At 42.1% G+C, this 14895-nt stretch overlaps 1 protein-coding gene across 1 annotated transcript in view; it reads right to left on the reverse strand.

Moving 5' to 3' along the window:
* gria1a (glutamate receptor, ionotropic, AMPA 1a) overlaps positions 1–14895 on the reverse strand; it is a 421062-nt gene that overhangs the window by 60640 nt on the left and 345527 nt on the right. Inside the window, 1 exon segment of the mRNA XM_028813093.2 lies at positions 5457–5851. Coding sequence (XP_028668926.2) covers positions 5457–5851 — 395 coding nt within the window.

The following is a 14895-nucleotide window of genomic DNA, read 5'->3' on the forward strand; positions in this document are numbered from 1 at the left end:
TTTTGGGCTATACAAAAATAAACTGTATTGTATTGTATTGTGTATATATATATATATATATATATATATATATATATATATATATATATATATATATACTGTATATGTATATATATATATATATATTCATGGCATTCGTAGTCTATGTTACAGTCTGATTGTATGGGTGGTTACCTAACGTTTGTGGTTAGCCAGCAAGTCTGCTAACATTCGCCACGGTACCCTCAGTTGTGAGAAGCAGATCATAGAATGGTTGAAATAGTTTTACTGTCAAATAATGCAAAGAGTACGCGACACGTGTTTCGCCCTCATTCTGGGCTCATCAGGTGTACACACTCCACTGCACTCCCTCTCGGGAATCGAACCTCGGACGTCAGCGTCAGAGGCGATGCCCCTAACGTTGCGCCACGGCGTGTGGTTCGTTTATTTGATAGCATGTAGATCGGGGTAATTACATTCACGGCATTCGTAGTCTGTGTCACAATCTGATTGTATGGGTGGTTACCTACCAGGTAACGCTTGTGGGATAGATAGATATATAGATAGATAGATAGATAGATAGATAGATAGATAGATAGATAGATAGATAGATAGATAGATAGATAGATAGATAGATAGATAGATAGACAGATAGATAGATAGATAGATATTGTCACAAACATCCTGTTTCCCAGCATTCCCATTTCCATTCCCACCTCATAAAATGTCCAAATTCTCCCTACTGGTTGTCTTTTGTGTGTAATCCATGACTGATCGTATTCATTACGTGCAAAGAGATTTACAGTATACGGGGACAGAATCCCCAACCCTTAATCTTGGTCTCTGTGTTTCCTTTTACAATATATATACAGTATATACTAGGGAGTTCGCCCCCTGCTCACTTCGCTCGCCAACTCCCCCAGCCTGTGCTATGCGCCAGCCATTTTGCGTCTCTGTCGCTCCCGTTGTGAAGAGGTGGGCTGAACGCACACCAAGGAGACGCGGTCGCTCCTCCGCAACCCCCTCTTAATCGGTGACACAATGGGAAACAAATACAGTCGACCCTTGATATACGACCGGCCTGACATGTGAACAACTTGATTTACGACCAAAATTTTTGTTTTGATTTACGACCAACATCTTGCGTTACAACTCGAATGCGATCACGTGTATCCGCTTGCGCGATTGTAAACAAACAGCCGAGAGCGTTTGTAAGCGTCAGTCGGAGCCCAGATACATGTATTTGTGGACGTAATTTCGGTCAGTGCAGTGATTTATATCATTTTTTTCGATAATTGCTAAGGAAGGAAGAGAAGGTAACAAAGGTAAAGAAAGCGATCACAATCGAAACGAAGAAGGAAATTGTGTGGAAATATGAGAGTGGTGTTCGTGTGTCCGATCTCACTAATATGTACAGCATGTCGAAATCCACCATCTCGACAATTTTACAAAGAAAAGATTTGTATAAGGAGGCTCCTTCCAAACGATAACCACCTTCCGTTTCATTCTCCTCCTCCTCCCTTCCTGCAGCCCAAAGATGTCAAATTAAATGGTGAGTACAGTATGAAATTGTTGTTTCTGGTAGGCTAGGCACTTTTTATAACTTTTTGGTTAGTACATTAGAAAAAATTATTGGTGTTTTGGTAAATTATGCACATTATACAACCCTTTTTTATTATGAAAAGGTTAAGTAAGTGTTGCTGTGGGCGGTTCGGAACGCATTATGGGTATTTCCATTATTTCTTATGGGCAAAATAGTCTTGACTTACAACCAACTTGAGTTACAACCAGCCCTCGCGAACGAATTGAGTTCGTAAGTCAAGGGTTCACTGTACAGTTTTTTTTTTACCTCCTCTTTGCTCGATCAGCTGCTGGTTTGCTGCTGTTGCCGTGTCACGTGATCTGTATCTCGCACGCCGCTTCAAACATTTAAAAGCCTATACAGCTGCTGTCCTACTCTTTGTCTTTTTTTCCGGCCCCAGGTGTGGTTAAATGTCTTGGTACAAAGTCTCGTCCAGCAGGACGTGATTTCTTGATATTTGTTAGTATATAATTTAAAAACGGAATAAGAATATGAAAATCTAACAACATCACATTAAAGTTTGATAAATTCAGAAAAGAATGATACCAAACATATATACTATATGTAGGTTTTAAAATACGCTTGATTTAAAGCGTGACAAAAAATGTAACATAAAAACATCACATGGGCTCACCACCTATGGGAGGGACCAAGGAGGTCTGGTGCAGTGTGAGTTGGGTGGTGGCCGAAGACGGGGACCTTGGCGGTCCGATCCTCGGCTACAGAAGCTGGCTCTTGGGACGTGGAATGTCACCTCTCTGAAGGGGAAGGAGCCTGAGCTAGTGCGCAAGGTCGAGAGGTTCAGGCTAGATATACACCTCGACGCACAGCTTGGACTCTGGAACCAATCTCTTTGAGAGGGGCTGGACTCTGTACCACTCTGGAGTTGCCCCCGGTGAGAGGTGCCGAGCCGGTGTGGGTATACTTATTGCCCCCCGACTTGGAGCCTGCACATTGGGGTTTACCCCGGTGGACGAGAGGGTAGCCTCCCTTCGCCTTCGGGTGGGGGGACGGGTCCTAACTGTTGTTTGTGCGTATGCACCGAACAGCAGTTCGGAGTACCCACCCTTTTTGGAGTCCCTGGAGAGGGTGCTAGAGGGCATACCTTCTGGGGACTCCCTCGTACTGCTGGGAGACTTCAATGCTCATGTGGGCAATGACAGTGAGACCTGGAAGGGCGTGATTGGGAGGAATGGCCCCCCCGATCTGAACCCGAGCGGTGTTTTGTTATTGGACTTCTGTGCTCATCACGGATTGTCCATAACGAACACCATGTTCAAGCATAGGGGTGTTCATATGTGCACTTGGCACCAGGACACCCTAGGCCTCAGTTCGATGATCGACTTTGTGGTCGTGTCGTCGGACTTGCGGCCACATGTCTTGGACACTCGGGTGAAGAGAGGGGCGGAGCTGTCAACTGATCACCACCTGATGGTGAGTTGGCTTCGATGGTGGGGGAGGATGCCGGTCAGGCCTGGTAGGCCCAAACGTGTTGTGAGGGTCTGCTGGGAACATCTGGCAGAGCCCCCTGTCAGAAGTAGCTTCAACTCCCACCTCCGGCAGAACTTCGACCATGTCCCGAGGGAGGTGGGGGATATTGAGTCCGAATGGGCCATGTTCCGTGCCTCTATTGTTGAGACGGCTGACCGGAGCTGTGGCCTTAAGGTGGTCGGTGCCTGTCGTGGCGGCAATCTCCGAACCCGTTGGCGGACACCGGCGGTGAGGGATGCTGTCAAGCTGAAGGAGGAGTCCTACCGGTCACTTTTGTCCTGTGGGACTCTGGAGGCAGCTAATAGGTACCGGCAGGCCAAGGTGGTTGCTGAGGCAAAAACTCGGGCATGGGAGGAGTTTGGGGAGGCCATGGAGAACAACTTTCGGATGACTTCGAGGAGATTCTGGTCCACCATCCGGCGTCTCAGGAGGGGGAAGCAGTGCAGTGTCAACACTGTATATGGTGGGGATGGTGCGCTGCTGACCTCGACTCGGGACGTTATGGGTTGGTGGGAGGAGTACTTCGAAGACCTCATCAATCCCACTAACATGCCTTCCAATGAGGAAGCAGAGCCTGGGGACTCGGAGGTGGGCTCCCGCATCTCTGGGACTGAGGTCACCGAGGTGGTCAAAAAACTTCTTGGTGGCAGGGCCCCGGGGTGGATGAGATATGCCCGGAGTTCCTCAAGGCTCTGGATGTTGTAGGGCTCTCTTGGTTGACACGTCTCTGCAACATCGCATGGACATCAGGGACAGTGCCTCTGGATTGGCAGACTGGGGTGGTGGTCCCCCTCTTTAAGAAGGGGGACCGGAGGGTGTGTTCCAACTACAGAGGGATCACACTCCTCAGCCTCCCGGGAAAAGTCTATTCGGGGGTTCTGGACAGGAGGGTCCGTCGGATAGTCGAACCTCAGATTCAGGAGGAACAGTGTGGTTTTCGTGCTAGTCGCGGAACAGTGGACCAGCTCTACACCCTTAGCAGGGTCCTAGAGGATGCATGGGAGTTTGCCCAACCAGTCTACATGTGTTTTGTGGACTTGGAAAAGGCGTTTAACCGTGTCCCTCGGGGAATCCTGTGGGGAGTACTCAGAGAGTATGGGGTACCGGACCCCCTGATAAGGGCTGTTCGGTCCCTGTGCGATCGGTGCCAGAGCTTGGTCCGCATTGCCGGCAGTAAGTCAAACCCGTTTCCAGTGAGAGTTGGACTCCACCAAGGTTGCCCTTTGTCACCGATTCTGTTCAAAACCTTTATGGACAGAATTTCTAGGCACAGCCAGGGTGTTGAGGGGGTCCGGTTTGGTGGACTCAGGATTAGGTCACTGCTTTTTGCAGATGATGTTGTCCTGTTTGCTTCATCAGGCCGTGATCTTCAGCTCTCTCTGGATCGGTTCGCAGCCGAGTGTGAAGCGACTGGGATGGGAATCAGCACCTCCAAATCAGAGACCATGGTCCTTAGCCGGAAAAGGGTGGAGTGCCCTCTCAGGGTTGGGAGCGAGATCCTGCCTCAAGTGGAGGAGTTCAAGTATCTCGGGATCTTGTTCACGAGTGAGGGAAGAATGGAGCGTGAGATCGACAGGCGGATCGGTCCGGCATCCGCAGTGATGCAGGCTTTACATCGGTCTGTCGTGGTGAAAAAGGAGCTGAGCCGCAAGGCGAAGCTCTCAATTTACCAGTCGATCTATGTTCCTACCCTCACCTATGGTCATGAGCTATGGGTAGTGACCGAAAGAACGAGATCGCGAATACAAGTGGCTGAAATGAGTTTCCTCCACAGGGTGTCTGGGCTCTCCCTTAAAGATAGGGTGAGAAGCTCAGTCATCCGGGAGGGGCTCAGAGTAGAGCCGCTGCTCCTCCGCATCGAGAGGAGTTAGATGAGGTGGCTCGGGCATCTGATCAGGATGCCTCCTGGATGCCTCCCTGGTGAGGTGTTCCGGGCATGTCTTACCGGGAAGGGGCCCCAGGGAAGACCCAGGACACGCTGGAGGGACTATGTCTCCTGGCTAGCCTGGGCACGCCTCGGGATTCTCCCGGAAGAGCTAGAAGAAGTGGCCGGGGAGAGGGAAGTCTGGGTAGCTCTGCTTAAGCTGCTGCCCCCTCGACCCGACCTCAGATAAGCGGAAGAGGATGGATGGATGGATGGAAAAACATCACATATAATTGTTTTAAGTTTAGGATTTTATATATAGAGAGTAGATACATAAATAACATAAAACATAAGGCATCCATTCATGACCCCCCCCCTCGTGTCTATCTCTCTCTATCTTCACACACGAAAATCCCTATTTTTATAAGTCATGCTACATTTTCTCTCTCTTCTATCCAGCAGTGTTTATAAAACATTACATTACCTACAGTTTATAACACATTACTGAATATCTCCAAAAAACAGAAGAGGATAACTCACCTCGGTGAAATATCACATCCTTGCTGCATAAACGCGCCCAAAGAGAACCAAAGGCTGTTGAATATCCCAAACTCGTTGGTCTGTTCTTGATTTGGCTGTTGCTGTATTGGCTGCTGCTGCTGGTCCCTTCCTTCCTCGATCTCCTCCGAGTGCCACTCGTATGGGCTGAAGCGGCTCACCAGGAACAGCACAACGCTGACACCAATGTAGGCGAAAACGATGCACATCCAGATTTCGTACGCTAAGGGGTCCAAGAAGGAAAACACCCCTGGCTTTGACTTCTGTGGCTTTTTAATCATGATTGAAATCCCCAGGCTCATGAAGGGTTTGGAGAAGTCGATGACCTCTTCTCGCACTAAGGTGATGGTGAGGGGAGCGACAGCAACATCTGCTTTCTGCAAAGAGAGTAAGAAGAAGAGCTCAGTGAGACCTCCATTTACAGTGTCATACTTTGTCAGATGGGATTATTGATCAACACCACATGCCATTCTCTGTTGCAGACAATGGAAAAGAAAAATTTAAACACATAAAAAAAAAACACATTTTAACTGACATTATTGACCAAAATACCTTCAGGTCACAGGAGTATACATGACCCACAGTAATATTTCACTGATGAGCAGTGACGTATCCTCCCCGAAATGCTGAAATGGGCCGATCGCCACCGCTCACCTTCCTAACTGGAAGGCAACTGATAAACAGGATAGGCCAATACTGCACCCTGCAGTGCCCCACCATATGTCCCGTTCTGCAATGTTCAGTTCAAACAGACGAATGCAATATATACAGTATAATAAAAAACAGCTATAAGGCAACATCCATAAGCAAATGTGAAATATATTATACAAAAAAGAAGGTCAAGAAGCTGCGGTAGGTTGGCACCCTGCCCGGGATTGGTTCCTGCCTTGTGCCCTGTGTTGGCTGGGATTGGCTCCAGCAGACCCCCGTGACCCTGTGTTCGGATTCAGCGGGTTGGAAAATGGATGGATGGATAGAAGGTCAAGAAGATGGAAAACAGTGATGATCCCTATGCTGCCCACCACCCACCCAAAATAACCCATATATGTGCAAACAACAAATCTCTCTATATATAAAATCCAACGTCTGTCTGTCTGTTTGTACGTACTAATACTAAAAGTGCCAGACAGCTGGCTGAATCCTGGCTATCAAATGAAAATGCCATTAACAGACATTTGGACATAAACCCAGCATATGCAAACTTAAGAAGAAGAACATCCTCATAATAAATAAAACTTTATCACCAATACTCCTCCCAACCCCCACCTCATTACCACCCCCCACACACTGACCTACCACAACCCCAACCACCTAATTTTGCTATATATTACCTTTGATTGCTGTATGTGTAAGCATTATCGTCTGATGACAGCTGCTGGCAGGGGTTGAAAGCTCAGGAATAAAATCTGCTTTATGATAAGTGATTCATCCTCTCCCTTTGTGGATCTCCAGCTGCTAATATATATTTATATATATTATATCCATCCATCCATTTTCCAACCTGCTGAATCCGAACACAGGGTCACGGGGGTCTGCTGGAGCCAATCCCAGCCAACACATGGCACAAGGCAGGAACCAATCCTGGGCAGGGTGCCAACCCACTGCAGTATATATATATATATATATATATATATATATATATATATATATATATATATATATATATATATATATATATATAATATATATATTATATATATTATTATTATTTATATACTTGAAAACATCTCAAGGCAAAAGTCTCATCTTGCTGGCTTCTCTTCCAAAAAGTCTTGTATTGTCGAAGGATTTCTTTATATAATATATAATATAATATATATATATATATACATATTAATAAAAGGCAAAGCCCTCACTGACTCACTGACTGACTGACTGTCTGACTGATTGACTGACTGACTGACTCACTCATCACTAATTCTCGAACTTCCCGTGTAGGTGGAAGGCTGAAATTTGGCAGGCTCATTCCTTACAGCTTACTTACAAAAGTTAGGCAGGTTTCATTTCGAAATTCTACGCGTAATGGTCATAACTGGAACATATTTTTTGTCCATACACTGTAATGGAGGAGGCGGAGTCACGTATCGCGTCATCACGCCTCCTACGTAATCACGTGAACTAAAAACAAGGAAGAGACTTACAGCACGAGTCAAACGCGGGAACGAAGGTAAATGACGTTAATTTTTGACTGTCTTTTAATACTGTGTAAGCATACATATTAACACATGTGCAATTAAACGTGTGCATTTACGGGGTGATTTCTCAGGCTTAAAAGCTCGCCTTTTATCAAACGCGGGAACAAAGGTAACTGACGTTGTTCACTGTCTTTTAATACTGTGTAACCATACATATTAACACATGTGCAATTAAACGTGTGCATTTACGGGGTGATTTCTCAGGCTTAAAAGCTCGCCTTTTACTAAAAAGGTAAATGCAAAACTATTTTCAATCAGTTTAATGAAACGCTCCCGTTAAGGATTGCAATAACATATTCGCGAGATAAAAGAACGAAGTAGGGGGAAATGACGGAAGAGCCGCAAACAGCGAAGAGCAAAAAATTAATTAAACAATTGAGAAGGGAGCGAGTGAAGCATACAAGCATGTTCATAAGGGAAACAAAGCACGGTGTAAAACGTAAGTTTAAATTAAGTTTATAGAAATGCTCCCGCTGCGGATTGCAATAACATATTCGCGAGATAAAAGTTTAATGAGAAGACACGAGGTATAAACGAACCACACGCCGTGGCGCAACGTTAGGGGCAACAGTTTCAACCATTCTATGATCTGCTTCTCGCAACTGAAAGACGGCACATGGCGGATGTTAGCCGACTTGCTGACCGCAACATTAGGGGCTTCAACTCTGGCGCTGACGCCACATCTCAGTGCCAACACTTTGCAGACTCTACTTAAAAGACACGCCCTCCTCACTGGACAGTTAAAAAGACCAATCAAACTAACGATGACATCAAGTATTACCCAATCAAAAGTAGGAAAGGAGGCATCTTCATAAAATGCGTGTGGGATGATTTGCATGAGACGCTGCTTTAAAAAAAATGATAAAAAAAATACGGGACAAATCCCGTCCAGTATTGATTCAAAACGGGACGCGCAATTTCATTCTCAAATGCGGCACGATTCCGTATTTTAAAGGACGGGTGGCAACCCTACAGTGCCAGGTAACCACCCATACAATCAGATTGTGATTCAGACTAGGAATGCAATGAATGTAATTACCCCGATCTACATACAAGGCGAAAGTCTTGCAACATTCAAAGATGATGGTTTGGGATAAGTACACCATACAACATAAAAGAGCTTATGAAGCCTTGAACCGAAAAAAGCAAGATCTCAGAGATCGTAAAAAAAAAAATAGGAGGTAATGTCGTTTTACTCGCTGTAGATTTTTAGTCAAACATTACCAGTTATTCCACGAGGGAGACCAGCAGATGAACTCAACGCGTGTTTAAAATCCATGCTTCTCCCACGCTCGGTTATATGTCGCGTGTTCTCGGGTAGGTACACCAAAAAATGTATACATTTAAGCATGTAATGGGCAAACAAAAAATGAGGTATACCCGAAGGCACAGCAGTAGTACTTAATCTAACTTTACTTCTTAAATGTTAATGTTTTACTGTTTAATAATTTATACGCTTCTTATATGTTGTTCAAATTCTTTTATCAAAATACCAGTGACAGCGCAATGCACGATAACATTGAGTGAATACACCATACGCATCCGCCCACGGCCGCCCTGGTGTGCGCAGATAGGAGTTGATTCTACAATAAAATAAAATAAAGATAAAAAGAATAATACAATCATCACCCATAAAGCGGATAGCAGACGTGACGTACTATATGTGTACCAGATTTCAAGTCAATAGGTGAAACGGTTTTGCGAGCTCCAGGTGATTTAAAATCCTGGACAGACACACAAATTGCCACGGTAGCAAATTACAGAAGAAGATTTTACTGTTTAATAATTTATATTTATATGAAATGTGCTTCTTATATATTACTTCATATTCTCATATGATAATGATGTTAATGTTTATATTGATTTCTATGTTATTGAAACTGCATGTATGTGTGTATATGTATGTATATATATATATATATATATATATATATATATATATATATATATATATACTAGCAAAATACCCGCGCTTCGCAGCGGAGAAGTACTGTGTTAAAGAGGTTATGAAAAAAAAAGGAAACATTTTAAAAATAACGCAACATGATTGTCAATGTAATTGTGTTGTCATTGTTATAAGTGTTGCTGTCTTTTATATATATATATATATATATATATATATATATATATATATATATATATTATATATATAATATACACACACACATAAACATTTATATACATATACATATATATACATATCTACATGTACACATATCTACATATATATACACACATACATAAACACACACATAAGACTTATTGACTGAAACGGGCTTTCACGAAAAAAGTTAGGGCTTTGCTACAGGATACACCCTCCACAAGTTAACCAAGTAAAAATAAAATATATATTTCTGTTTTATTTAAACCTTTTAAGTTCATATGCATAGCCCCATTTGGCTGTTTAATTTTTTTTTTTCTTTCTTCAGTAATATTTAATCTCCTTAAAGAAAAAGAACATATCCATTTTACTTTTTTTGTATCTCTGTAGTAATATTTTAGTGTAAAAGAATAACCAGTATTTAAACCTTTTATGTTACTTTATACATTTATTTTACACAATGTTGAAAAATTAATAAGAAAGCTACATATTTTGGCAGCTGCTGCTTTCATTTTCAATGAAATGAAAAAAGCTCTCCAAGAGAAAACATCAATGAAGAAGAAACAGTTTGCACTATCTAAAAAGGAGAAACCCTCATTTATAAAAGTTTGCTGCAGATGACTTAACTGAAAATAAATGAATAGTTCCTATGTGTATAATACATATTTATCTATTTTACTTATGCCTTTATTCCACCAACTTACAACATCTGAAGTACAATTTGTTACATTACTTTTGTTTTTTTGCAGCACAGGCAGGTGAAGTGACTTCCTCACAGTCACACAGTGGTGTCAGTACCAGGATTTGAACTGACAAGCTCCGGGTTTGCTGAAATATTACTGAAGAAAGAAAAAAAACGAAAATGGGCAAATAGGGCTATGCATACAAATGTCCATCCATCCATTATCCAACCTGCCATATCCTAAATACAGGAGCCAATAAGTAGATATGTATATATACAGTATATATATATATATATATATATATATATATATATATATATATATATATATATATATATATATGTGAATGTATGTATGTATATATCTATGTCTATATATATATATATGTAGATATGTAAATTTGTATATGTATATATATGTTTATGTGGATGTGTATATACGTATGTATATGTAGATATGTGTATATGTAGATATGTATATATATATGTATATGTATATATATGTTTATGTGTGTGTGTGTGCATATTATATATATAAAAGACAGCAACACTCATAACAATGACAACACAATTACATTGACAATCATGTTACGTTATTTTTAAAATGTTTCCTTTTCTTTTTCATAACCTCTTTAACACACTACTTCTCCGCTGCGAAGCGCGGGTATTTTGCTATTTATCTCTTTATATAAAGGAGAGTTGGGATCCGAGAGACTGTGTTTGTGTGTTTGTGGAGGGATGGAGAGTTAAGGCAGGTGTTGGAGTCACGTGATCATCTCCCCTCCCATTCACCTCATTTCATTCAATTCATTTCGCTCGAGCTGAGCTCCGCAGTTGGCACGGTCTTGCTGTTCTTGATTTGCTTTTCACATGGCCAAGTATATGTTGCATGCTCAAGAGTAAGCTCAGCGCACAACTTGGTCATATTACAACCGGAGGGGCGAACTGACAACATGGTATACAAAGAGATCCTTAACAAATAATTATTGGTATAATTTCCCTCAGTTTATTATATAAAATTTTAAAGCAGTACTTCGCCGCTGCGAAGCGCGGGTATTTTGCTCTATATATATGTGTGTGAATGTATGTATGTATATATGTATGTCTATATTTATATTTATATCTATATATATATATATATATATATATATATATATATATATATATATGTGTAGATATGTAAATTTGTATATGTGTATGTATATATATATATATATATATATATATATATATATATAATGTATATATATGTATATATGTATATGTGTATATGTATATATATGTATATGTAGATATGTGTATATGTAGATATGTATATATATATATGGTTACATAACCTCTTTAACACACTACTTCTCCGCTGCAAAGCGCGGGTATTTTGCTATATATATATAAAAGACAGCAACACTTATAACAATGACAACACAATTACATTGACAATCATGTTACGTTATTTTTAAAATGTTTCCTTTTTTTTTCATAACCTCTTTAACACACTACTTCTCCGCTGCGAAGCGCGGGTATTTTGCTAGTATAGATATATATAGTCCCTGAGGATCCAACAATGAGGATCCTGCGGGCCGGATCAACCTCGGGTAACGGTGTCACATGGCCGTGGTACCATAACTTATGCTCCCTCACAATGCAGGTAATGTGCCTCATTCTTGACTCCAACCGCTCATTTGACACAAGGAACACAGTACCGAAAGAGTCCAGTCTTTGTCTCAGGTCACTGGATAGCGTCCATGTCTCACAACCATATAGCAAGACAGGAAGCACCGGGACTCTAAAGACTTGGACCTTCGTCCTTTTGCTGAGATATTGGGAGCTCCACACACCCCTTTTCAGCTACCTCAAGACTCCCCATGGTCTCCCAATCCATTTAATGACTTCATAGGAAGAGTCACCAGAGACATGAATGTCATTGCCAAGGTAAGTAAACTTCTCGACGAGGCTGACACTCTCTCCGACAGACAGACACACTGCTGTGCCCAAGAGGTCATTAAAGGCCTGGATGTTGGTTTTTATCAAGACACTCACAAGCCCAGACACTCAGACTCCTCGCTCAGTCTCTCATGAGCCCTGATCAGAGCCCCCATTGCGGATAGTCCCAAAGCACTTCTAAAAATGCACACTAGAGGGGGAAATCCCAATCGAAAACCCTGGATAGATGCAAAAAAGCCATTTATAAAATAAATAAGTTCTTCACAAAAAGAAGCTCTTCAGAACCAATGAAGCTCCATAGCACCATTGTAATGGGTAAGCACTTTGATTTTGTCCCATGTGTTTTGTGGGTGGTTCCCCAAGGGGCGGGGTCCCATGCTAATCACTGCCAAGAACTACTCTCCACCCTATTTATGGGAGGGCCTTCCATAGTTCCTGATGGTTCATTACGAATGTTCTAGAGCAGGGGACGCCAACTCCGGTCCTGGTGGACCACCATGGCTGCAGGTTTTCATTCTAACCCTTTTCTTAATGAGTGACCTGTTTTTGCTGCTAATTATTTAATTGACTTGCTCTTGAAGACAGTTTCTTTTTCCTTAATTAGCTGCCAAACAATAATGAGATACAAAATGAGCCAAAACAACTGGTGTCCATCACACAATATCTGAAAGAAAGATGAAGGTCTCAGGAATGCTGATCTGCTCAGGTCCACAAAACATTTTAATCGCACTCTTAGAAAAGAGAAAATCGACAATTTCAGAAATGTCTGCTATTGAAATATTGAGCGGACCAACAAGCCATGGAATTAAAGATCGGGTTTAATTAACAACAAATGATGAAGCAACTGGTTGGAGTGAAATTGGTTGGAGTTTGAGGGCCTGACTTAGTTGGTCCTCTGTTGGCTCCCTCACTTCACATTTCATTTCTGTTTAGGTGCCATTTAAGGAAAGAAATGAAGCAATTCAGAGGAACAATGAAGAAATTCAGGGGAACAAATCTTAAAAAATAAGTCAATTAAAATGAATTCGCAAGAATTTAATTAGCAGCACAAACAGGGCACTCATTTAAAAAAGGGTTAGAATGAAAACCTGCAGCCACGGTGGTCCTCCAGGACCGGAGTTGGTGACCCCGGCTCTACAACAGTGGTTCTCAAGCTCGGTCCTGGGGACCCACTGTGGCTGCAGGGTTTTGTTCACACCAACTTCTGTTCTTAATTGGACGGCTAGCGTAATGAAGTGATCTGTTATATTACCCTGTTTCTGTGTTTTGGAGTCAGTGTAAAAATGACAAAACTAAGGTTGGTAAATTTTTATTGAAATACACTAAGCAGTTATATGGGAAATGTATTTTTTACTTTTTAACAATATTTTCATCCTGATTTTCATTGTTCTTTTCAGGTTTTCTGGTTATTTAATCCATAATTTACTAATTAGTGGGTCTGACATTAAAGTAGTTGCAGCCTTTCATCACTCAGTGTTGTTTTCCCGGGTGTCTGCTCTGCTTCGTTTTAATCGTCATTACTAGGATACAACAAAAGAAGCAAACTATACCGAAAAAGGTCAAAATAATAGAAAAAAATTGAGTTAAACATTTGAAGATATTGAGAAAATAGAAATGCTTCTAAATCTTAAATATAAATGTCTACACGTGGAAATGTGTGCGTCTGTCTGTCTGGCATGGAAGTGCGAGGCTACAGCATGAAGCTAAAAGAAAGAGATTCTGTCGGCAAAATGAAACCGACAAGAAAAGAGAAATTCGCTTAGCCGCTAATAGACAACGGAGGTGAGCACATCGTGAAAACGAAACCTCAGAGGAAAGAGAACCTCGCTTAGCTGCTAAAGCACAACTGAGGCAAGCACATCAGCAAAACGAAACCTCTGAGGAGAGAGAAACTCACTTAGCCACTAACAGACAACAGAGGTGAGCACGTCGTGAAAACGAAACCACCAAGGAAAGAGAAACTCCCTTAATCGCTAATACACAAGCGAGGCGAGCACGTCAGAAAAATGAAACCTCCAAGGAGAGAGGAACTTGCTTAGCCGCTCATAGACAACGGAGGCGAGCACATCATGAAAACGAAACCTCAGAGGAAAAAGAGCCTCGCTTTGCCGCTAATACACAAGTGAGGTGAGCACATCAGCAAAACGAAACTTCCGAGGAGAGAGAAACTCACTTAGCTGCTAATAGACAATGGAGGCGATCACGTCGGGAAAACGAAATCGCCAAGGAAAGAGAAACTCACTTAGCCGCTAATAGACAACGGAGGTGAGCACATCGTGAAAACGAAACCTCAGAGGAAAGAGAACCTCGCTTAGCCGCTAAAGCACAACCGAGGCAAGCACATCAGCAAAACAAAACCTCTTAGGAGAGTGAAACTCACTTAGCCGCTAATAGACAACAAAGGCGAGCACGTCAGGAAAATGAAACCTCCAAGGAGAGAGGAACTTGCTTAGCCGCTGATAGACAACGGAGGTGAGTACGTTGGGAAAAAAAAACTGC

This window comes from Erpetoichthys calabaricus, chromosome 11 (genome assembly GCF_900747795.2).
Source record: "Erpetoichthys calabaricus chromosome 11, fErpCal1.3, whole genome shotgun sequence".
NCBI lineage: Eukaryota > Metazoa > Chordata > Cladistia > Polypteriformes > Polypteridae > Erpetoichthys > Erpetoichthys calabaricus.